Below are 26249 nucleotides of genomic sequence, written 5' to 3' on the forward strand. Positions count from 1 at the left end.
ACGAGTACAACCCTGTGTCAGCCACACTGACGTTCCTTACAATCACAGAAACGTTTCCGTTGTTCATGGATGGGTCCATCAGCCGCACTCTGCCGTGGAAGTCTGCGTGTTGATTGGTCTCCCTTAAACGCTTATTCCAAACGTGAAACACGTAACTGTCATCGGCGTGTCCTTCCTTTGTCCACAATGCGATCAGGTTGCCGTTGGTACGCCTCAGACCCTCACAGTGAAGAGCGACATCTTGTCCGCTCGTCGCGCTTACGTGTTTGGGATCTGATGGCAAGAAAAAACATTTGAGTAGTCACACAGCGGGGTACGATCGAAAGGTGACAACCTTACTTTTGGCGTGCAATGGACAGCGTTCAAGCAAAGCAAAGGCAAGAGTGTGCAATACAGGCCATTGCACTTAAACATTGCAAGTGACTACATACCTGTTGTAATGAGAGCCGTAGCTAGGGACAAGGCGCACAGTAACATCGCAACACGGCAAAAACACGAAAGGCGTAACGTTGCCATATCGTTCCCTGTCGATTCACCGAGGTTATTGTTAACGTGTGATACTTGTGGCTCCTGTCTTTGCCGTTCGGAATATATGAGTCTTAATAATCCCCCTCCCCTCCCCAACCCCGACCTAGGTAGTTCGGGGTTGGGGTAGTTCGGATCCCCGACCTACAGTCAGACACACAAGCAAAAAAAAAAAAAAAAAACAAACAAAAAAAACAAACCACACAACAAGACCGACCGATGTGCTCAACGAGCGTTTTATTTCGATGTGACATATGAATTAGGCAGTGTGGTTCCTATACTCTACAACAACAAAAGGTTCACACAGTCTATCGTTCACCTGTAATACACTTCGCCCTGCACACGGACCATTTCGCCCCCTTGTTGTAACTCTTCTCTGGTGTGACACAACAAAAGGAAAGCTGAAATCATGTCGTCTCTGGTGTACTGACCGTCCACGGACCTTTTGCCGCCCGTGCTCACGACATCCAAGCCCTTCTGTGATTTTGTTATGGTGACCATGGACATTTCCTCTCTCAGTTTACCCAGTAGCAACTTGCCCTGCTCCGCGTGCATTTTGTCCGTCAACCTGTGATCCGGTAACGATATCACATCGTGCGACTCCAGCACGCTCGAGGTGATAGCTGTGGGGAGATTGCCACCCCTGCGAGATCGCTTGTACATGCCCACGTTCATAGTCGAACCCATTCGGTTGCTGGAACCGGCACCCTTGGTGTAGCCCATAGTCATTTCTACAGCGTTGGTCTTCTTCGTGGCCTCGGAAAGCACGGCCCAGCCTAGAGACATCACGGTGTCGCAGTAACAAAGCGCACCCTTGCATATGCCGGAGACCGCGCTGAGCACCATGTCGAGTTTGGTCTTGGCGCTGACGTGTTTCCCGAGCATGTATTTGTTGTTGACGTGAGACCATTTGCTGTAGAATTTGATCAAAGACCCCGAACCCAACAGCGATTGTTCCATCAGGTTCTTCACGTCCACGAGTGCGTTGACGTACGTGTTTTGTTCGAATACTATAACCACAGGAACTTCCTTCCACATGACTCTGGGCATGAGCACCTTCAATAGCCTGACGTGAGCGCACAGCAGAGCCGAGTACACGCGAGTCACTTGATCCAGGTCCGCTATTTCCAACTCCTCTAAGCCCACCACCTGTAAGGGCAAAGAAAAAAAAAGAAAAGGACATCGACACACACATCATTGTCGGTCTGAGTAGATTGCGGACACACAATGTTTTGCGATACGTGTGAGATGTGCAGAAGAGACATCCGCCAGTTGCTCGCTGCTCCGTGGGACTATGTGATATCGCACTACGAATTCATGATCGTGTTCACCGCCTACCGCCGCAACATGACGTTCTACTCTAACATGGACTTGGGACAACTTAAGACCATGTATGCTCAACTGGTCTCGTACTCCCCTGCCAGGATCCTAGTGATCGACAAATTGGCGTCTACGTACAAGGCGCAGCACCGTCACGCCGCGGAGCTCGTCAGGCCCACCGTGCCTTGTACGCTGTCGGACGTTATAACCCTGGCGTTGGGCAACAGAGTGCCTAAGCGGTTCGTGCACGTTTGCATAGCCCAATGTAATTTTCTCAGTTACGACAATATGACATTGGCGTCTTTCGCGTCCGTAGAAGGCATCCGCGGCGGTGCTCTGAGATACATGGCTGTGTTACAAAGTCAGGGAGAGCGGGGGCGACGCGATCTGCACGTAATCATTTCCACCGCCATCACGGGGTGGATGATGAGATTGGCAGGTTTAGAGTGTACGTGCGGAACGTGGGCTCAGGTGATGGACATGGTGTCGTGCTCTACTGCGGATACCGAAACCTCGCTGACGTTACAATCGGAGGCCAGGGTGACCGCTTACATTTGTACACTGCTAGACCTCCACGCGGACGACTTGCCTCAGGGCGACACACAGGGAGACTCGCGACGACGACAACAACAACGGGCTAAGGTGGATTACGACTACGTGTTCGACGAACTGCTCGTGTCGGGCTTGTCAGCAGACGACCGCACTCACCGCCAATTGTCCGCCGCTTAGCTCCACGGCGCAGCACACTCCGGCGCAGGACTTGGAGCCTCCGCCGAACGTGGGGTCCATGCATATGTAGGCCCTGGCCACGCTACTCTGGACCATGCGTTCCAACTCCACGCAGTTGCTGGATAGGAACTTGTTTATGATACAAGCCTCGAACGGAGTAGTCGTGTCGCTCTTGGTGTCCGAAGAGGACGTGCTGCTGCTACCCGTCACCTCGCTCTCGAAGCCCCTAGGCACAATTATGTTCATCAGTTGCTTCAGATGGCTGTCTACGGAAATGTGCTGTGGACAGTAGATTCCCATGCAAACGCAGGTGGAGTCCGGGTCCCTGGCGTGGTGTTTACATTTGAAGCTCTGCGATACAACGTGATAGGCGGGTTCCCCGTCGTCCCCTCGGATGTCTGCTACTTTATTCAACCAAGGGGTGTTGTTGACGTGACTGGTGATGTGCACTTGTTTACGTCCCCTGAACGCTATATTGGGGAGAACGGCTAGTAGCACTTTGGAGCTGACGAATCCCACCTCGTCTACCAAGATCAGATCGGCGCTCTGGCCCCTACTCGCCTGTAACGAAAGCACAAAAACACACGGACAAAGTGCGATCAGAACCAACTGCGCGTCATCGCAATCGCGGCGAACGTGCATGCAACGGTCACAGAGGAATCGTGACACAAGACAGGAGGAAAAAAAAGGACAGGAAAAAGAAGGGCAGACACACAGAAGACGGCGATGGGATCGAGGGATCCGGGTGCGAATCTCCTACCTATGGGGTTAATAGACGATCCCCAGTGGGTGAGCTATTGCGTCGAAAACGCATGCACGTTCAGCAGCAGCGAGGCCCTAGGACACGTGTGTCACGATCACTGTAGTAGACACGTGTGCTCCGGCCCGGGGTGTACCTTGGTGCGCGACATGGTGGACTGGACGAAACGTAAGAGGTTGCCTCCGCCAGAGTGCCCCGTCGAACAACTGCTGGTGTTCCGCAAACCGCAAGTGGAATTCAGAGCCTCGTACCACATGCCGTCCAGGGACCTCAGCCTGGAATTGGGATACGGAGGCCTGGAGTACACGTCCGGACAGAACACAGCGCCGCCTCGTAACACGGACCTGAACCAGATGATTTTGACGGCTTCGTTGCCGGTGACGGTGGCGCTTTTCGCCACGCTATTGACCCGGGAGTTTTCCGACGAGTACCGCCATGTACATTACGATAGAGGGTCAACCAGCACCTCTATCGGAGTGTTGTGCTCGCCCTGGATGGCCATTACCCTGTCCCTTGCCAAAGAGGTAGCATTTAGGTCTGCCTTTCCGCTGAGGTGCTCGAGGGAACATCTGAGCGTAATTCGCGACGCGGCGTTCGGCAACGCCGTGGCCGTGTCGACTCTCTTCGATTGCAAAGAGGGTAAAATCAACCGGTTCATGAGAAAACTGGCCGGCAAATACAATGACAAGCACGCAAGTCGCACCGGGTTCTACACGATGGTGGCCATGGTCTCCCTCTGCCTTTTCCCGTATTTAAAGCATCGTGTATTGGGTACTATGTTCGACAACAGAAATCTGGTGATCATGTTCTTTGACAAAACTACAACTAAGCACAATCAGTGGTCCACTTTATCCACGCACGTGCATCGTCACGCCAACGACGCGGCGTTCGCCAAGAGAGTGCATCTGACGAACCCGGACAAGCGAAAGAGGCTACCTACCGCGGTCAGCGCGATCTTGGATACGTACATTTCAAACGCAGTATTACAGCAAGAGATGGACGACAGAGACCTCGCAGATGGCGGACAATGCAACGACCCACGCTCACAGCACACGGAGGAGACCGCGGAGAAAGGATCCGTCTCCGACCGTGCTACCGAGCGGCAAACCAAAAGGCTCTCGTCGAGAAAACGAAAAGGCCCGTGTTACGGAGGATACTACGAGGACGAGGGCGAGCGAGTTGGACAGAAAGTGACAGTTACGCGTCGGATGCTCGACCTACACACGCCGTGTTAGAGTTCACGCCGTATGTTATGTAATGTCATGTTACGTTATGATGTTTACCCGATGTGTGAGCGAGTGAGCAAAAAAAATAAAGCATCGTGTCATGAACACAGACTGGTGTCTTTTACTTTCTTTGTTGTCTTTATTGTCATCACCATTAGATTCATATACATGTTCATATACATGTTATACAGTACAACAAACAACAATTCCACCCTTAGACATGCACACAGTATGTACATATTGGGGTGGTATGCACAACGGCAAAATCCGTGGGGCTCACGGGCCGCATCGGCCCGTCCTCTTCTTTGGCCGTCTTCTAGGCGTTTTGGCAGCCGACACCGGCCTTTTCCACTTCACGGTGTTTTTCATTCGCTCGGTCGAAGGTTTGCGCCTCCGTCTCGACTGTCTCGATTCTTCGTACTCGCGCCTAAGGTCTTCGATGTGAACGGCGTGGTCTTCCGCCAGCGCCGCGTTGTGTTTCTCCAACACGTCTCGTTTCCATCTCATGTTCACCAAAACGGTCAGAGGCATGTAGCCGCATTGAACGAGTGTATCGTAACAATGTTCGGGTTCTGACATCGATATCTTGTCAACAAAGTCTTTCTTTAGCGCAATCCCGCAACGCAAGCAGTTCCAGAATGCGTGAGAAGGGCATGTAGGCCGAGGCCCAGGGCACTGAGCGTCGATCGCCTGCTGCTGCGGCCGGCGTTCCGCCGGACACTCTAATCCCGACGTGGTCTTGGTCGAACACGTAGATTCCGTCGGCGTCCATCTCGTCGGGCGAGTCCCCCATGCGCACGTGTCCATGGTCCAGCTGACGAAGCGTGCAATACGCCGCGATGTGCGAGAATAACCAGATTAGAGCCGACACCTTTCTGTTATAGTTTGTAGGATTTAGCGTTTTTCGCAATTGCAACTCCAGGGCCGCGTCCAGGGTCGACTCGACCATGAGCGAGCGCTTCACCGATAGCACGTTCTTCACCAGCATCGAGGCGCTTTCCACGGGAAAGCCGGACGCCGTCAGGTGTTTGAATAGCACGACTCTGTCGGCCACGCATCCGTACCTGGGGTTGTATCTACGCAGGGGTCCTATCATCGCCATGCACACGTACGACAGTAGCTTGTCGTTGTTGCCGGTCGTCGAGATGGACTTTAGATTCATGCGGAGGTCCTCCGTTTTCACGGACACCGCGGTCCTGTCCACGGGTGTCAGTGCGTAGTGGTCCGAGAGCAGCTGCGCTCTCTGTCTGCTTCTGTTCAGCGAGCCGTAAAACCTGTACAGCGACGCGATGGGATAGGCGCTCAGATACCGAGGCGTCTCGAGTTCCCGGAGAGTTCGAGTGTGCAAGCAAAGCTGATGGAATATTTCTTTGCCCATCGTCTTCTGTTTAATCGTTTCGTCTCGTCTCTTAAGCATCGCTATCTGCTCGACGAACTTGCCCGGGTTCGCGACGCGCTCGCCCTCGTCGGCTCCCTGATTTATGAACATGGTTCTACGAGGTCCCAGGCGGCACATTTCGCCGTTTCCGTCGATGTGAAAATTCACGTTCGCTTGTCGCGCCTCGTCCCGCGCGTAAGGTATGTGTTCGTGTCTGAGCGTGAAGTGACAACAGGAAATCTGCCTCCTGACTTGCTCCCACGAGTCCATCGTGATCTCGGTTTCAAAATAGCACTCGGGGCACTCTTTGGTGTCCACCGACAGTTCTGGCATGAACGGATACCGTAGCATTATTATGAAAAAGCCCTGTAACAGGTCCAGCGTTGCCACGGTCTCCTCTATAGAGCAAGTCACAAAGTCCCGCAGTAAAGCTCTGTAGACGTCCACGGCCGCCGACAACGTGATCGGTTGAGCTTGATTCGACAGCATGAAGTGAGATCTCTCTAGCGCTTGGATCGTAAGCCACAGCGTGTACTCGCCGACTTGTTTATCCGTCGGTTGCTCCGGAGTACGCGCGGAGGACTTGGGTTCGCTGTAGGACGAGGTGAAATCTATCAGCCTGGGGTCGATCGTTCCCGTTATTCTGCCTCGACAGGCCATGTCGTAAAGCTCTAGCGTGGTCGACGGAGCGTTCGAAGCGCACACTCTATCGCCCCCGGAGCCAACTTGTCCGCTATCGACAGTTTCCTCTCCCACTCGGCGAGACACAAACTCAGGCCCATCCATCTCGGGTCTCGCGAACTCGTAGGGTGTTTCACGTCACCTCGTTTGGCGAGATGCGGCCAATGTTGCATCAGTTTGCTGTACAGAGACACGCCGACACGGCATAGGAAATCCGTGGGGCACGGACAGTTGCTGAACCTTGCCGTTATAGCCCTACTAGGGAGAGCCACGTTTCTGAATTCAGTCTCTAGCGTTTCGGGTAGCCGCTTGAAGGAGTACGCCGCAATTATTCCCCTTTGCTTAATACGAGGCGTTGTCACCACGACGACACGGTTAATGTCTCTGGCGATTGCTAGGGCTTGCTCGCGACCTCCCGGCGTAACAACTGCGACGGTTCTGCACGGGGTGCGGGCCATTGGTGTTATGTGATGGGATACCGCCACGGCGCACAGGGCTAGATTCAGCACATTGTCAGCCGCGGCATCCGAGTGCGCGATCCCACTCTCCTTCGCAAACACCGGCGTTAGCCCGCATCCGTACATCAGAACGGTGTACAAGTCGCAGGTGAGAGATCTGTAGTTGTACGGCTTGTAGAACTTGATCAACTTCCCGTCCTCCTGCAACTGCACTACTCCCGCGTAATCCTTGTTGTGGACGGGGTCGAAGAACACGTGTCCCTCGGTGGCAGGGGTAGCGTATGTAAACTCGATGGCAATGTGAGAGTTGAGTACCAGCACACCAGCTGCAGCCTCGTCGTACCACTCGCAGCCCAACGTCACCGAATCCGAGTCCTCGGGCCTCGGGTCTGCCCGAGGGCGACCGTCGGAGTCCTCGCTTTCACACGATTCGCCTTCGCTGACCGAAGAGCGCTCAGTCGTTCTCGCGAAAGATCTTTTGTGATCTACCGAATACCAAAACCTAGCTTTTTTGGGGACGAGCATGCCGTCCGAGACGCACCGTTGCCACCTGTGTATTTGCGTCTCGTACTGAGAATGGACAGCGCCGGCGTCGCGAACGGGAACCTGCGTGGGCTCATCGAGCCCAGACTCCCATCTGTATTTCAACTGAGATACTTTGAAACAAAAAGCCGACGGGTTGGTCTTAGACCAGGGTATAGGTCTGGCCCACAGTTCAGGTCCCCGTATCCCCTTAGGCACATTGTGGAATTCACAAAAACGCTTCAGTGAACGATCGCAGTAAATGTACACTCGGTCCAAGTCGTCGCCGGTTTCGGCGCCGTGCGATGCGTTGTCACAGTAGAGAGTCTCGACAGCTACATGCAGTCCGGCTTCTCTCTGTTGCCGTGAGAGCTGTACGCTTTTGCGATCCGCGTGCAACACTAGGTTACCGAAGCTGTTCACCCTCTCGGTTGCCACACCGTTAGCGAGCATCGCTTTCACGTCCGATCTCTCGGCGCACTGAGACGTACAAGATACGATGTAACTGCTTCTGCTGGACTTCAAAACATCCACCGCCGCGGGGAGGGTATGCGTCCACGGCTTGGTGTCACGCTCGGCTTCTGGTGTAAACACGGTCACGTTACGGGACCTAAACGGCCCCGCGGCTCTGGCGAACCAAGCCACAGAGCGTTGAATGTACGCGTAAACTCCCTGGCGAAAGCACCTAATCTCCAGTTCTTCGTGCACGGTCCCGGAAAGCATCACACGAGCCAAAGCGTGAACGAATTCCGCGGCTGAACAAACCTGCGCGTCAGAAAACAGAAGGCTAGACTCGACGGCCGTGTCGCCGGTGCCCAAAGGACGGGCGTACCATTCGTTCGAGTGTACTATCGTTACGAGGTGCGCCGCGGGAACCGTGGATCTTTCGTCGAACGCATCCAGCGCGTGGTTCGATACGGTACAGAGACCCGTGGACCACAGCTTTTCGGCAGGACAGGCCATCACGCGCGAACACAAGATGTCGAAGCCTCGCCACACGAGCGGGTCTTTGAGCCGAGCCATCTCGGAATGTAACTCGATGCGATCCAGCGCGCTGCCCTCGGATTGCAACGTTGCTGCCACTCCGTTGCAAAAACGCTCAGGTGGCGCTCCGCATAGCCATCTGATAGCAGCAACGCCTGAGTCCTTAGGTCCTACGCTGACTAGGCTCTGAGATACAGGATACTCGTTTTCCCAGTCGCGTTCCACACCGCCGCGGTCGCGGCGCTTGACAAAAGTCCATTGCGCGCATACGAGCGAAGACCACGCTCTTCGCTCCACACTAGATACCTCCAACGGGTCCCTGTAACCGTTCCGCATGAACATCTCGTCGAGGACGGCGTGTTTAGGCCTACGTCTTATGGGGTCTTGTATGACAGTAGGATCTGGCCAGTCGGGTGTCTCGTTTCTCAGTACGTCCGTCCTGTACTGCGAGCTACTGTCCACTATCACCGCGACCGATTCCAAGTGTTGCACCAAAGGACCCTCGCCTTTGAGGTAGAACAACGGCGACTCTGAGGCGAACGCCACGGTGTGGCCGTCCACAACAGTTATACCCGGGAACCGCTTGACATCTGAGGATGTCGTCGTCAGTCGCAGAAAACGCCACGCGCCCAAGCTAGTGGTGACTTTCCCCGGGAAAGCGTCGACCTGTTCAAATTCAAACACCGGTCCTAGGGTTCTGGAATACGCTGCCCGAAGCAGCTCTTCTTCGTCCCCGCGAGGCAATAGGCCGCAGCCGTTGTAGAATTCCGAGCAGAGCAAAGGCGTCGGGTTGCAACATCTCGCGAGTAGCGTGGCCAATCTGTGATCTTGGGCGCATAGGAAAGCGCCCACCGTGTTGGCTCGCAACATGCGAGAGTTTGTCTCGTCCGTGCCCCTGGTCCATACCGACGCCCCCCTGTGCCTACTCAGGATTATCAGTCTATACGAGGGAAGGCAGTTGACCCTGCAACTCTGAGCCAAATGACTAAGAAGCGCATACACTGGATGAAGCCGGCCTCTACCGTGCACCACGAATTCGTAATCGAGCACGATGTCCCCTACTTTCATGTCGGGCACGCAGGGATGCACCGATCTGTAGAAACACGTCAAACACGCACTGACGTCGAAGTTCCTTTTAGCGCCCGCCGTTTCGGTCACCCTGACGCAGTGTCCGAGTAACACGGCCTCGTCCAAACAGGCCTCGTACGCGCAACCGCACTCGCCCACGGATCTGTCGGCTCGGGCCATCGCGTGCCGTCCCGGTTGGGACTTACGGGACAGGTGGAGTTTGTATTCGGCTAGAGGAGACGATAGCAGCTCCTCTTCCTCGATCCTGTCGCGGTCCGAGTCCACGGCGACGTGGATCAAAGGGAAAAACTCACCGTCTCCTATGACGGCTTTCTCCTCGCGTACCCCCGGAGGTTTTCGTCTCTTAGCCGCCACGATCCATGACATCGTCTCTCGTCGACACGCCGACGGATCGTCGCATTCTTCCGTCTCTACGTCAAATAGACATTGTTCGTATTTCGCGTGCGCAGACTTGAATAGGCGTACGAGTCTTTGTTCCTCGTAGCCTCTGGCGGTGTCGCTGCATATAGCTTGTTCGATCCTGGACATCGTCACCTCCGGCGGGCATTCCGATGCGGTCTGTTGCGCCCGCTCGTACGGGGATGACGGGGAATAATTTAGTTGAAAGAAGAAACCCGTTTGCTCCATCAACGGAGCCGGTAGGCCGTCGGCGCGACTCCCGTTGAGTTCGATCACACACAGGTCGTCGCTTAACACCGTGTCTTCACCCAGCCATTTGGGTCTTGGAACGACCCCCTTTGTCCGAGGTATGTGGAGCACAGCTCTCCCGCTCCCGTGCTTCTTGTGAAACACCCCACACGCTCTCAATATCTTTACGTTCAAAAGACCCAATGTGCGTACACCAACGGTCACACGTGCAAAGCACTTGCTGTCATCAACACCATGGCCAAATAACACACAGTGTCCCGTCGGAATCATGTGCGATCCAAATCTCAGCTTTGTTGTTGTCAAAGGTAGAACGCGATCCGACGCTCTGTCCTCATCGCGATCCGTTGCCCCCTGAGCGTGTTCGGCCGTTGTAGTAGTAGTAGTAGTAGTAGTAGTAGTAGTAGTAGTAGTAGTAGTAGTAGTAGCGTCTCCGTTTTCTTTGCCTTCAAAGTACAGTGCTTCTTGTGCGTCGAGCAAACCTTGCTCTATGTCAGGTGCCATTGGTCTTTCGGTACCCGGCACATGCAGTCTCACGGTCGAAACCAAAGGCCTGGGGTTAGCGGATAGCATCTTGCGTAGTTTCATCAAGCTCCCGTGCGATTCCACCCTTAGTTCAAACGTACTGTCGGTAGGCAGGACAAACGAGTCGGATAACGACAGATAAGTCGCCGTGATAACTTTAGCTTCGTCTAACTCTACATTCCAGGCAAAGAGAAGACCAGTCGGAGTGTTTGACAACTCTGTGTTGTCGTTCAGAGTCAGGCCTCTGAACGCAAGAATTGAATACATGATAGCAATGCAACTGGGAATCTCCAATCGTTTCTGGGTTACAATTGACATAGAGCCTGGCAACAGGCACACCGCGTGGTCAAACGCATAACCGCGAAACCCACGGCGTGTTGTTGGTGCTACACGATTGGAAGGTGTAGCTGGGAACACGCGTAGCGTTGCCACTTTAGCCGATGTGCCGTTGGTACACGTGGGAGCGTCACCGCTCATCTGCGCAGTGGATATAGCAAGCGGAGGCACGCCCGTGACTCCTCTGCGTATCACAAACGAAGAGTAATTGCACGAAAACCATTCCGTTACACAACCCTCGGGTACGACAGAATCAGGGCAGTCTGCGGTCCGGTTCGTTTCCAAACAAGTGTCCTTGGGCACGACGATGACAGCGTCTCGTAGTATGTGTCTCAACACTACAACTAGCTCGTTTTCGGCTACGATCGAGAATCCCGCCGGCACCCTGACCATTTCCTCTAAACACATAAGGCCTCTCTGTACACTCGACGCATCCCCACGCCGACATTGATCGACGTGCCCTATGTTTGGCTTAACTAGGGTGTTGTCGGCAGCCCGCAACGGTTGTATGCTTCTCAGGTCCAAATCTCGTACTCCTTCTGGTATGTTGCACCGCAGCGTGAAAGCGCTCCCGAGCTCCGGATCGCCTAGGGCCAAAGCGCACAGTGTCCGAATTGTATCGGTTCGACAAGAGCTGTCAAACACCAAACACACCGACGTGTTCCACGAGGCCACCATCATATACAGACACACGCCGTCTGCGGTGTACACGAACTCAGAATCCATTTCCAATCCACGTATGTCTTTTTCCTTCACTGTGAAATACGCATCCCACGAGATACCGACAGACGGCTCGTGAAGGGACCGATGCGAGCCGTCACATAGGACCAGAGACAAAACCGCTCGATCGGCACGCTTCACAAACGCCGCATTGTCAAACAGGACTGTGCTCTCCTCAAAACGAGCGCATTCTTCACACGATAATTCTCTGGTTTCGTAAGGATCTGCAAAGTTGTGAAGTCGCACAATGCGCCCGCGGTCATCCGCCACGGTGTGGGTGCTGCGGGCCGTTCTCGCTTCGTACAGCAGCAATTCGTCGCTAGAGAGCACGGAGCTAGACGAGCGTATGTGTTTGCTGACATAGTCATCGTAAAATATTTTGCATCTAGTTAGAAACCTCGCCATCCAGATGGGATCTAGCTTAGGGTACACGGTGTTATTTGGTCCAAACAAATGTGACAACTCTTTGTCGACAAGCTGTAGCTTGCCTCGCTTTAGGCACGTGTACACATACGTTATGTATTTATCATGCATACGAGGCGGCCGTTTGTGGGGTCTGCCGTTGTGAATGATCACAGAGTTGTGTTTCGTGTCCTCCGGCAGGTTATCGCTACCATCATGACCGAACCTACGGGCGTCTCCGCTTCTCTTTGGAAGCGACATGCTGATTTCGACTACTCCGGGTCGCTGCGACCCTTGCTGTCTAGTGCAATTGATGCTGTGTTTCATAAATACAAATTAGCGGTTGAGGAAACCGCAGTGTCAATAACAGACGGACAATCGCCGGAATGCGAAGAGTCTATGACATTTAGCAACCAAGGGTCTGCTCATGATGTTGATGTTGGTGATGATTGTGATTATGATTATGATGACGATGATGATATGAGTTCAGCTGAATCACACGGGCAGCCAAACGCAAGCGGACCGTTTCTCAATTTTGATGACAGCGACAGCGACGTAACCATGACCATCTCGCCATCCGAACTGCATCATCAGCCGGACAAAAGTGTGGATCGGGACGTTGAGATCGCGTGGCAGCCTGCTAAGTGGCCACCAGCCGATTTACATAACACCTCTAGCTACCACAGAGAGCGCAAGTCAAACGACGAAGTAGCGTGCCACCGGTGTAAGGCCTACGATGCTCACTGCAAATCATCGGCTGAAAAGTACAGGAGGACGTTAGACAACTACACGAAAACCGTTTCAGAACTCATGGCGGGTTTCAAGAAAGTCTTGGAGAGATACCCCGAGCTCAAAGTAGACTGTAGCGATGAGCGTCTGTACTACATGGTGCAGGCGGCCTTAGGTCGCAATAACCTAGTTCGAGAAATGGTACGCTTATCCGCGACGAGAGCTGCCTGCTCGCCAAAGTCCTACGGCGAGTCTACGACGGCTGACATCGCCGCGGTACACGATGCCCTGAACATCTGCTACAACGACGCAGATGCGCTCAGGTTGATATTAGACAGATACGCTGATCTGTATGTGCGATACATACAAGTTTGGCGCGAAATGTGCGCGAAGGTGTCCAAAGACATCACGGTGATGGAACTGTTGAATTACACCGAGGGAAGACCCGGTGTTGAACACGGAGAACCCTGGTGTGAAGCCAGAGCGTACATACGCCGCATAATCGACAGGTCGAAGCGCCTGGCGCCGCGCTCTGTGGCTGATTACTGCGCTGAGAAACTGAACGCTCTGAACCTCAAATTGACACGCGTTCCCCGGGACCAGGGTGTTCACAAAGAGGATCTCGAAGTACTGCTGGAAGACATGCGACAGAGACTGGACCTGGATGCGAAACAATGCGCCTCGGATTCTCACATGTCTGACCTGTACTTGGACGTTCGGAGCGACCTCGCGGTACTAGACACGTTAGTTGGTGTGGGATCGCTCTCTGCCAAGACGCTGTTACACGAGAGACATTTGCTTGTGTGTCAGATACGCAAATTGGTGAAAACTCAGGGTTGCGTTCAATTCCACTGACCGAAATGCCGCAGTGGAAACGCGCCCTGTGAGTGGAAGTGCGAGCGGTACTGGAGATCACGTTACCGACATGTACTAATAACCCCTCTGTTGTATATGTGATTGTTTAAGGCAACGATATCATGGACAGTCAGTGTGACTACTTGGTGTTGGATATACCTAAAGGGCCAAAGGAGGATGATGATGATGATGATGATGTGGATTGTGAAGTATGCAAAGAACCGATACGACAAGGGTTTTACGAATGGAAAGGTGGGGCGATATGCGTGTCGTTGGACCAAGCCACAGCCGGAGCCATGGTACCCTACGTAGATGCGGGGATCAGCGAGCACGCTTCTGGTGAGGCAGTGGCGAAGTCATCCACCACGGCCGTGTGGTACGTGGCGGACAGCACTGTGGTTGAATTGAAAGGGGACATACATCTACAAGACATACCACCCAACGGCACCTGGTTGTCATCGCCCGAGGAATGCTTGCGTTCGATTCTACGGCTACGGGGCGCGTATTTGGCATGCATCGCTCTGCCCGAGCTTAACAGAATGGTGATAGAGCAGAAGAACGACGACGGATTGCTAGGCTTGATTCGCGACTACTTGGCGGACACTGACAATTTATCCTGGGCCGTGGATTTGTTCGGTGCGTTCGCATGCGATGCCATGCTGGCTCCCGTGCTGCATGTGATCTTGCGATCGAGCTGGGTGAAGGAACGCAAGGACACACTGGACACTAACAACGATCTCAAGTTAGGTTGGGCGCAAGAATTCTACGACTACAAATGCGTTGCCAAAGACGCCAGAGGATGCCCGATGTTCACGCATCTGCGTGATTGTGGAGACGCGTGCGGCAACGAGCACACGGCGATCACACGCCTCGTGCTCCGCTCAATGAGACTGTCGGGTTACACGCCTTGGTCCGCTGTGCATGCTGTCCGCGTAGCAGAGGTTGCTATAGCGAAGGTAAAGTGTCGACTGTGCAGAGCTCGTCTTCTGGCCTCCTGTGCGTTTCTAATAGAGTGTGCCGCCGTAGAAGCGTCTGGGGAAGGCGATTGGCTTGTGCGAAACGAAGCCGTGATAGAATTATGTTGGATTCTGTACGGCATAAACTTTGGAGAGTGCCCCGGGTCCGATGATGAAAACTTAAAAAACTGGGCCCTGGCTACGGTGGCGCATTCCGTGGGATACCATGTGTACAAGCCTCGAGAGCAACAGGACGCAGAGGCCCTGGTGGTTATGTTCGCAAATGACCACGTATCTACGAGAGCACGCGAGATGTCCGACGAATCGCCGCTGCCGCCGCCGCCGTCGTCGTCCAGTCAAGCGTACGAACCCGACCACGAGCTCGAGAGTAAAATACGCGCAAACGCTAGATACTCCACTGGCGAGAAGCTGTCGCGTCGCACAGATAAGGTAACGGAAGAGTTATACGCCGACATATCCACTGCAGTGGATGTGATGGACGTGGCTCCGATTGCCATGGAAGCCAGAGCGCAAGACCCGGAGGACGTGACTTTAGCCATTCTGTTGTGTTTCCCCAGAGTCGCGGAAAACGCGATAGATCAACTGACGTTCGAGCCGCCTGGGAGAAAATGCTACACGACGGAGTTGTGGCCCGTGTTTGTGAATTCCACCAGGGCTTGTTACCAGTTATTTAGAGCGCTGGCCATTCCGGTCGCCCCGAGCCCGGCGTACTTACTTGAACTGTTGGCCAGGGGCTGGAGAGGCCTACCCGAACGCACGCTGCAACGGTTCCTGCCCATGACAGCAGGCCCGTGTTGGCACGTGGATCGCAAACACTACGACGTTTACTTCTTAGGTCCACTGGGGAATCTCGTGTCGTTGGGGGTGATGACGGAGAGCGACAGAGGGGCGATCGTCGAAGCGCTTCACCGCGGACTCGTGCCCTGCTTTGCAGGTCGAGGCGATAGCTCGTGCGATCGCCTCTTGAGCTCGACTTTAGCGCTGAGCTTTGCCGCGTGCGGGGTCACGGCGCTGTCTCGGTCTAGCCAGGCCGTCGCCTCGGCTCTTGCGTGCGACTTGGTCTGCGTTACTTCGGGAGGACTGTTATATTTCGCGGCTTGGTATCTCATGGTGTATCTATCGGCTATATACGCTCACCCGACGTTACGGAGCAAGTTGTTACAGTCGGGGTCCGACGCCGACAAGTGCCTGTGTCGCACGTTTGACATTTCCGACGCGGCCGACTCAGTCGTGGAGTACAGGAGCGGGGAAATGTCAAAGGCCACGCGCTTGGTGTTTCGGGACATGCTCGCCGAACACACCCGCCTCAGACTGGTGCAGCTTTACGTGCCCGAGATGCTGACACAGCTGCCTTACGTACGTCGCACGGCCCTGCTACCGGCAACCGTGAAGATGGCTATAGAAAGCAGAGACCGTTGGTTCGCCGAACATCACGGCCGAGCCAGTCGACGCGAGGCCGATGCTACTACGGGGCCTAAGTTCGAGTACCTGGGTAACATAGCGTACGGTCTTCACAGCAGCATTAAGGGCAAACTGAGCGCAGACACAATTAGACCCGTGGCGACGTCGCTGGTGGACGGCACCGTCCGAGACTTTGATTTGTGGTGCGATTCGCTATTCGTGTACAGTAGTAGTACGGACCACGGTGACACAGAAGAATCGCTCCGTGGCACACTGGAGGACGGTGACACTACTTTCACGGATGTTGCAGAATCAGTCGACGAGGGTCTCGTGTCGACACCGGACAAGCCGATCGACGAGACGACAAATTCAAATACAACCACCAGTGAGGAGACTACACATCAACACGATGTTGACGTCGAGGTGGACATGTTGACAATGGGTGTAGCTAACCTTAGTGTGTCCCAGGGCGTCGTACCAAGACAACACTGTGTATGCAAGGGACTTGTGGTCGACAGCGTCGAGAATCTGGGGTTTGACGAGGAGGACGCGTTCTTGGCGAAGCTGGCCCCTGCGAACAAAGAGGAGTACACAGTAAATGACGATCCCGTGATAAACAATCCCTGCATGACAAACATAGGTTGGACATCATACAGTGTACGGGGGTCCAAGGACCACCACGACGTGAACGCCGACAACATTTATCCATGGTTGATACAAGCGTTATGGGTGCTCACGACTAAACGGTCCCATGCTACTAGCGAGCCCAGGACACCAGAAACGCTCGCAGTTATGGTACATTTGATAGTGAAAAGACTCCCAAGTCAACACAGTACGCTTTCGGTGTGCAACGATATTGTGCAACTGCGTGAAATCTGCGACAGAGAGCGTGAGTTTGTCCCTATAACGGCTATAGTCGGAGGTATGTTTGGGCTGAACATCCAAGTGATCGCGCACGGAAGCGAATACAACGTGTTCAATCCGCACTATGTAAACCGGCCCCACGGTGCGTTGCATTTGACCCAGCGCGGTTGGTGTGTCATCAGCGATCAACCTACACCACGGGGATCGATACCCGTGGGTGACACCTTGAAGGAATATCTTCGCTTGAATGACATTGCAGTGAAACCGGTGAAAAGCGACGGGTACTGTGGATTTCACACCGCTTCGGTGTTATTGGACCTGGGGCTAGAATGTTCATTCGAGGCACGAGATATATTGGTACGAAAAACGGCGGCTCATATCTTTGCGCAAAGAGCGCAGAACCGAGAATTTACAGTGTACCTTAATGACAATAAAGTCGACGGTGAAAATGCTTTGTACACTCTGCTTATGACACCGGAGAGATGGCTTTCGGTGGATGAAGTACATTTCATCTTATTAGCCCACGGGAAAAACTCTCTGTTCATAACAAAGAACTCATACCCTCTGTACAGCGATGAACATGTTTATTTCCACATTGACAATAATCATTTCCAACCTATTATTAGGGCAACAATGCCCTGAGCGGTCCTTGAATGTACAATAAAAAAAAAAAACCAAGCACTCGTAGACATACAGCAAATGTAATCTGTGTGTGTATAATAAAGAACCCTTGCCCTATGTACAGAGATGAACATGTTCATTTTCACATTGACAAGAATAAAAATCACTTGTGGATATATATATATATATATAGCAAATGAAACCCAGTGCAGCAGGGACTAGTTGTGGCACTCATTAAAGCATTAAAGCAAACACACAGGCGTGCACGCGCATAAATTGGCATTCATATATACATGTACTGGTCAAAGTGAACAGGGAGACAAATCAGTCGTAATAAACACTGTGACGTGTGTTCATATAGTCAACACCGCAGTTCAATGCGTGCACGTAGCTATGATTGCGCTCAGTGTCAGGGACGGGCGATGCGGGTTGGGGAGGTTGCTCTGTTTCGAGGGAAGGTGGTGTTCGTGGTAGCGACACGGCATCTGCTCTCTGGCGGGATGCTCGTGCTTGTGACACGGCTGGGGTCGGTGTAGAAATTGACTTGCGGGGGGCTCTGCTTTTGGATGGTCTTGGCGCAGGAAGCTGTCTTTGAGCAGGAGCGGTTTCGTTGGGCTCACGTGCAGGAATCCTCGTTGTGGTCGAAGAACGACGCCGTGTGGTCAAAGAAGAACGTTGTTTATTTTTCGATGAATGTTGTGGGATCAACGTAGGCAGTGGCAGAGCGTCCGCTGCCTGTACCGGTTCGACTATTATGACCTTGTTCCACTTGACGTACTGATTGTGTATTTGCACATGAAACGGCGCAAACGGTGCAGACCGGCAGTTTGCCGTCGGTACAGTGAAAGGCTGATATGTTTCGCATTCACCCAGGAGAGACAATATGTGCACGTCCCGCACGTCTTGCTGTGTTAACTGCTCATACATACTATAGAAAACCTCTATGTCGCCATCGGGAACGTCGTTTTCGTAATCGTCGGGCAGGTTTTCCCACTGAGGTACAAATCGGTCGAGGTCTAACGTTCTGAGCGTGTCGGTGATGGCACGCACACCACCCGGCACTGGCGCAATGGGACTGTCAAAGTCCTCTTTCGCGTTCTTGCGCACGCAGACCTGCGAAATCAGTTTGGACGTGATGTGATCGAGCAGACATGCCAGCAAATCCACTTTGAAGCGCGCGCCGTCTCTCCATATCCTACCAGGGTGTAGTCTCAACAGGGGAAACCCGAGTATACTCATTGTGAGGATTTGTGCTTTGATAAGACAAGTGGTGACGTGGTACGCCAGCGTACACTTTTGGCTGTCGGTCATATTTGCCAATCCGTCTGGACTCCCTAAATTCCATTCGCCCACATGCTCCCCGACAAAGGCCCCGGTGACGCCTGTGTCCGTGAAGGGCATCTTCATGAGGTGCAAGGCGAATGTCCTTGCCACAAACGGGTGTATCTGCAACCGCGTGTGCATGTCCAGTACAGTCTCCAATAACTCTGCGTCTTCGGAGAAAATCCTGTGGATCAAAAGCCCGGCGACGTTCTGTGTAGTCAGTACGTGGCCCAAGTACAAGGCTTCTGTGCTCTTGATGTCGAGAATGGAATCTATTCTCATGCCGATCGGGAATTCGTTGACGTGTAGACACACGTAGCGAAACCCCCGCTCGGGTGGCTTCGATAGATCTACTGCGTAGTATACCCTAGCGCCCGTCTTGCAGTTTATTGTCACCGATGGTATATCCGATCGTGTGTAGGTGAATTCCTTCGGACGGGTAAATTTTCTCGTCAGTCTAGAACATACGTATATGCCCATAATGTAGTTCGAGTTGATATCCTCGACAGCTGTTCTGTAAACATCGGACGCCTGCTGAGCGTTGGCATCGCAACCGTGCGTGCAAACGACTTTCTCTAAGCCCACGGTGGGGTTGGTTTGAGGCGTGTCGGGGGTTTTCCTTAGCATTAGCTTAGTGGCATAGCCTTTGTGTTTCTGGATCTCGAAGGCTGTCGTGAAAGCCATTGTGAAGTAGGGCGAGTGCGTCGTCCCGTAGCGTGCATCGTTCAGGTGACTGTACTGCACTCCGTTAGACCTCCATTTTGGCACTTTATCTAAGAACCTCAGATCGGCTTCGGTTGTAGCACGCAGTACTTCTGGCTCGTCCGATGTGTATTCGCTTGGGTACAGGACACTGTCAGGTAGTTCGATCGCCGATGCGTCGTCTGTCGGCAGTGGATTTCTTTGGGCGCGCCGTGCACTGTCACCGCTCACAGGGCTCTCGAGTCGGACGTCATGTACGGCCTGGGTTGGCTGGTCGTCTCCATGACTCGGACCCGCTGGCGTGTCATCGCAACCACCCATCTGCTCACACTGTGGCGCCACCGTTTGCTTCTTGCGTTTGTCTGTGTTACTCAAAGCCAATATGTCACAGTCTTCGCCATTTCTAACATGCATTTTGTCGGCCGCTACATTGGGAAACAAGCTCGAGATCATGGTGTTGACATCAAAAGAGGTTACATCGTAGGGGTCTACCTCCTCGCCGTCTACCTCCTCGCTGTCTACCTCCTCGCCGTCTACCTCCTCGCCGTCTACCTCCATGTTCAGCATTGGAGCAACGATGTCGTAGGAATGATTTGTGGCGTTGTGCAGCATCAGCGTGGAAGCGTCTATAGTATCGAGATCCTCGATGTGTGCCATCAGCGGATATCCAGCGTTTAAATCATCGACGTCCGCCAGCGAGGTCCCAGTGTCGAACAAGCGGCTGTCGAATGAAAAGCTGATGGAATGGCATGGCTCGCTCGGGACAACGTTGTCCCCTATACTTGGAAATGTGATGTTGTGGGTGTCGTTGTTATGGGGAAAGTTCATTAGCTCTATGATGATGGGCTCATCGGTGTGCGTTTCAACATAAGACATTTTAGGTCGAGCGCTGCCGTTGTCCTGCGGATCGCTGCCGCTGTCAGGAGCCAAGGGCCTCTTACCGGGTCCGTGGTAGGCATTATTACTAGCTTGGCTACGACGGAATTCATGTCGGCGTATTATCATGTCGTTGGGCATAGACACACACATAGCATTCACTGTGAGTGCACTTGCCAGTCCTCTGAAACATTCTAGCACTCTTGTGCCAGGCCTGTGGATCGGCGCGGTGAGAGATCCTTCAGATGGCACGGTTTGCTTCGGTGGTATCTCGATGACGGTGACGCGGACAGGTTCGGTCAGGCCGATCTCCGACAGCCGATCTCTCATAACGCTGTCGTCCGTCACGCTGTCGCCCAGCCAGACATAGCCGCCGTCCACTATCGACATGCATCGGACGCCAAACGATTCGGGTTGTAACGCGTCCCAAGTGCTCAGATCACGGAAGCCTTCTTTGCACAAGAGTAAGAACTGCGACTCGATAGTATCGGCACTGTCCGACGCGTCACTACTCCACCAACTGTCCACTGCACTCTCGACATCACCGGTGAGGGGTAGCAATATCTGCACCATTATCCCACAACAGGCCTTCCTCAGGCTCGTCTCGTCCGCCGCACTGTTTACTGCCCTGTACATCTTATTCATACAGACATAGGGTAATAGAGACACGACGTCCCACGTGCGCGTGTTCACTAGCAACGTCTTGATCAAGTCTCGGTGGGTAGCATACAGTTGCCTGGGAGGCACTGTGTTTTTCTCGTAGATATCTCTGAAGCAGCCCAACACGCCCGCGGCAACCCTGTGCCTGGTCACGGGTAGAATGGGATTGTCGTTACAGTGTTCCGGCGACAGCCACGACTCGAGAGGAATCCAGATCTCGTGTAGTGATACAATTGCACGCAGCGACAGCACGGTGCAGTCCACAGACTCCTCCAACACCAGCGAGTCCAGCCTGGGGGCGAGCGGTTTGCAACACGGCAGCGACATACCTAAGGACTCCCAATCTCTGGTGTTGTACGTTGTCACAGTGGCGTCCAAGACTGTATTGATGTGAAGCTTAGGCACGGGTGTCTGTAGCGAATACACGACAGAGTTGTCGTTTGCACGTGCGACGCTTTGTAATGTCGGAGACGAACATAGCGGAGCGTTGTACGCGTCGTCCTCGCACCACACGTCGCGGCATATGCACGCACTCTTGACAAACGAGTAGAGGGGCTCCGGTGTTCTATCTGCAAATTTGTCGTGTACAGGGTTCCACGTGCCGTGGGTTGTGGTGTTGGGCATTTCAAGATAATAAGGGATCTTGAGATTCAGTACCTTAGAGCTTTGTCGGTTCGTGTATCTCCACCACAGCTTTAGGAAAGTGATATCCTTATTCTGTCTATCGTGAAAGGTCAATGGCGTCTCTCCGTGCCCGTACTTGCTGTAGATGACAAGCACCAGTTCCTGCCTGCTCGCCTGATCGCTGTGTAACACGTGTCGTTTGTTCTTCACTGACCCCAGAAACAACATCACAAAATATGGCGTGTGGTACACAGCTAAGTGTTCCAAGTGTTTCAGAGACAACTGTTCCAAATCCGACATCTCACACCACGGTCTTCCGTTCTCGATCCCGTAGGCGACGGTTCCGTCGGCGGTCGGGGCCATTGTCACGCCATTGCACAATGCGCATCGATTGTCAGTGGCTACCCCGGGAAAAAACACACTCAATTTAAGTTGACATTGATGAGTGCGACACGGTTTGTCTTTATGAATGTAGCAGAAATCACGATACTGTCCATGGTCATGGCCGCTGACCGCGGCGATGTATGACTCCTGGTAATAGTACAGATGGTTGAGAGCGTCTTGGGTCGTTTCGAAAGTCACGTCGTTGTGCAAGGCTCCAGAATGCAGCGCTTTGGCAATGCGCTTCCACTCTGTAACACCATAATCCTGTTGAGCCATGACACTGTCCTGAAATACAAAGCATGAAACAGTATGGACTAGATGATAGTGTGCTTTATAAATAGTGTATAGTGCTACCCCAGTCTTTGCCTGATGGTGTACTACCTCAGTCTTTGTCTGATGGTAGCCCCAGCAGTGGCAATTTATTCACACACACACACACACCCACACACACACACACACACACACACACACACACCCACACACACACACACACACACACACACACAATTTCCAAACGAAGGAGACAGCTTAGAGTATCGCACAATACGACGATCAAAGCCTGAACATGTTAAGCGAAGTGTCTGCGTCTGGTACAGTGTGACACAACATCATCTTGTACTGAGCGGTCTCCCAGTGGTAATACAGTGTGTGCTGAACGGCAAGGCCTTGACAGTCAGCGGCGTCTGTTTTGAGTGTCCATTCGATCAAGTCTGCCTTCATCTCATCTGTTATGTTCACGTCTGCGTATCTATCGCCACAAGTGTAAGGTGTTGGATGACACGAACCCATTGAGGGTAACGTGTACCAGACGTCGAGCGGTTTACCTTGACAAGGCGAGCCCATCCTGCTTCTAGGGCCCGTAACGTGGCCGATTGCGGCCGTAGCTGTGGCTAAATCGCCGGTGAAATGTGTGTGTGTGAAAAACGACATGCCGGCGCGAGGAGGCTGCGGTAAAACGCCGGTGAATGTGTCCATGTCCACTAGTATATACCGGACTCCGAGAGTTTCGGCAGTGTAGTCTACCATCTGCACGTCCGAGGGCAATTCGTTGGAGTGGCCAAAGAGCCAACTCAACACTTTGCATTCTGTGTTCTGTACATCGCCGTTGTGGTTAGACCATAAGATGGCTTTCATGCCTTTGATCCTGGGTATGGCGTGGACGCATCTCGTTCTGGTGTCGAACGCCTTCCACCGTAGGTCTAACACATACATCCTCTCTGTCCTGATGGCCACTTCGTAACGCTCGGAGGCTGACATGTATCCGGGTGGATGCACCGACTCCACGATACCCAACGCTGCGGCCTCTCCGAATATCCTATTGCCGTACTCGGGCGTGAGCCTACTCTGTTTGCGCATCACAATGTACATGGCGCTGTAGTTATCGCAGCCCGGGAACATGTCAATCGTTATGGCGTTCGGCAGCTCGGGGTCGACGGCTGTTCGGTTAAGGTTGAATTGTTCAATCACAGCTACGGGTCTGTCCACTGTGCAGCCAAAGTGCGTAGGCCTTCTTCTGTACACGTAAAGCCCCGGAGGCAGCCACTTGGATCTCTGTATCTGATACACAACCACAGCGTCGCAACACTTGGTGTAGTCCGTGCTGCGATGGTTCAATATCCATCTGTACGCTGTGACGACTTGGCTCATCTCGAAGGCCCATAGCGGCCTGCCTCCGGATCGCGCTCGATATGCTGCTGCTCTCGCGGAGACCCGGTCGTGTCTCACGTGATCGACTCGTCGCACTATATCACCGGCTTTGCCGTCTGTACGCTGATCACAAGGACAGCGTACCTTTGCCGAACCGGAGGTCCGCTGCAGCAGTACGTGTACGCTGTGAGCAAAGTTGAACCTGTGATCTGAACACGGGGCCACCGACATCATTTCAGTCAGACGGAAGCCTTCCGCCCCGGGGACGTAGACCATGTCATCTATCACAGGCATGGGCTCCAGCGACAGTGCTTTGAATAGAGCACAGCAAAGCCCTCGGTTCGCCATCAAAAACGCTTCGTTGTCCGCGACTCGGGTTCCAGAAGAGCTGCTGAGAGATTGCGAGACGAAACGCAAAGACGCTCTGGTCAGGTCTGTGTGCAAAGCTACGAACCTGTACAGGCGCGTATCTACGACGAGCTACAAAGACACGCGGAGCGGCCGACTGGGTAAACCCGGACACAAAAAACACAACAGCAATGACTCGAAGTGCCTAGTGTGTCGGGTGACCTTGGTGAAAAGCAGCAAAGACAGACACAGAGCAGGCGTCAAGCTTCGGTGTCCCTGCAACGTGAGAGTTTGCAGCATGTGTTTAAGAGGCAATCCTACATGGTACTTAAGTCAGCCGCACTTCACGTCGTGTGAGGTCATGTCGCGCTTTGTGTGCGGGATATGCTCGACCTTTCAGGATGCTGTGGAAAAAGTGTGCTGTCTTTGGCTCTGTGCCGGATGCTCGGCCGGGCGTAGCGCGGGCGAGCCTTGTGTCAAATGTTCACGAGAGACTACACGCGGCAAGCGTCGTGAAATGTGCACGTTGTGGCCAAAGACGAGATCTGCGGCGGACTGCCCGGCGGATGACACACGGCGCGTTTGCGACGTGAGCAAAGTGGACCGTTATAGACAGGAGATCAGACATCGTGTACTGCGCAAAGTGTCGCAAAGCAGACACATTTCTCCATCTGACATCAAAGTATTGTTTCATGACACGCACGCCGCGTCCGAGCCGTGTGCGTGTGATTCCACTCAGGGATCGGCTCTGTGCACAAGCTGCACTCCGGTGCTGACCATAATGGAACTGCTGGCTAAGAACCCCAAGCCCCTGATGGCGTCTCTCGCAGAGAGAGCTATACCGGGTAGAGCCCTCGTTCGACACACGTACAATAGAGACCTGTTACTGCAAATGTTAAACGATCAACGTTTGCCATTTTGTTCAAACGCACATAACTGCAAAGGCATGCTGGTCAGCGCAGCCGACGGCAAACGCCGGCCGCTGAGAGCGTTGATATCACCTCAAGCGTACGCCGACGTCGCGAGGTGTGACAACGACACCGCGAACACATATGGAGCAAGCCCTACGGCTTGCATATTGTGTTTGCTGTTCAACCAGTCGAGCTCTGTGTCACGCATGCTGAGCTCAGAATCACTGTACCTAGAGCCACCGCCAGCTGGACCCGTGTACTATTTCAACATAAAGTTGTCACCTGACCTTGGAATACCACAAGTCGACATTGGAGAATATCACAATTACACAGTGTGCTTTAAAGGCACGGCGTGCTGCTTCAAACCTACATTCTATTACAACTGGAGAGACGTGTTGGCTGCATTACGGATTGACAACGTGGGAAAGGTAACACTCTTACCTGTGTGTTGAACGAAGTGAAGCTCGACGGAATCCTGGGCTTGAACTGGTGTGAACTGGTGTGAACTGGACGAAGCGGTCTCCTGTGTGTGTATTCGAGAAAAAAATCACAATCAATTACACGGTCTGCTTCAACACTAGGTTTACTAACCTGCGCAAATTTGCGTAACTTCCCTAAACCCAACAACCCCTAGAATTACTGGCTTTTTTATTTTCTGGTGCAAGTCCCGAAGTGTTAATCACCCATGCTGAGATTTTCACAGGTCGTCAGCTTGTTTCTCCTCGGGTTTTTTGTTGTGCAAACCACCCATTATCCTTGAGGCCTGGCACATTTACATTTGCTCACTCGGAGTTGCTCAGATCCAAGGCAGGCCAAACCTCTGTGTTAAAACTTTCAGAAATGCCTGCCGTATCTATATGTCACACATCGACTGACCTGTACATATAAAAGACACACATTCACACCTTCCTCGACTCTCAGCACAGATCTTCCATTGTGTCATGCAGGTGCAAGAGAACATGTCAGAAATTCACCTGTGCCAAATGCAGGGATGATGGATACTGGGTCTGCAAACGCTGCAAAGTCT

General features: G+C 53.2%; 1 protein-coding gene across 1 annotated transcript; it reads right to left on the minus strand.

The window, feature by feature from the left end:
• Nucleotides 1–25763, minus strand: LOC145421921 (uncharacterized). Its single transcript, XM_080292914.1, has 4 exons — nt 25664–25763; nt 16716–16833; nt 2554–3135; nt 1–1674 (listed from the first exon to the last, which is right to left on the minus strand). Exons 3-4 carry the CDS (start codon nt 2872–2874, stop codon nt 841–843), a joined length of 1155 nt encoding a protein of 384 aa, XP_080149040.1. The 5' UTR covers nt 2875–3135; nt 16716–16833; nt 25664–25763; the 3' UTR covers nt 1–840.
• Between the last annotated feature and the right edge of the window lie 486 nt (nt 25764–26249).

This window comes from Astatotilapia calliptera, chromosome 18 (genome assembly GCF_964374335.1).
Source record: "Astatotilapia calliptera chromosome 18, fAstCal68.1, whole genome shotgun sequence".
Classification (NCBI taxonomy): Eukaryota; Metazoa; Chordata; class Actinopteri; order Cichliformes; family Cichlidae; genus Astatotilapia; species Astatotilapia calliptera.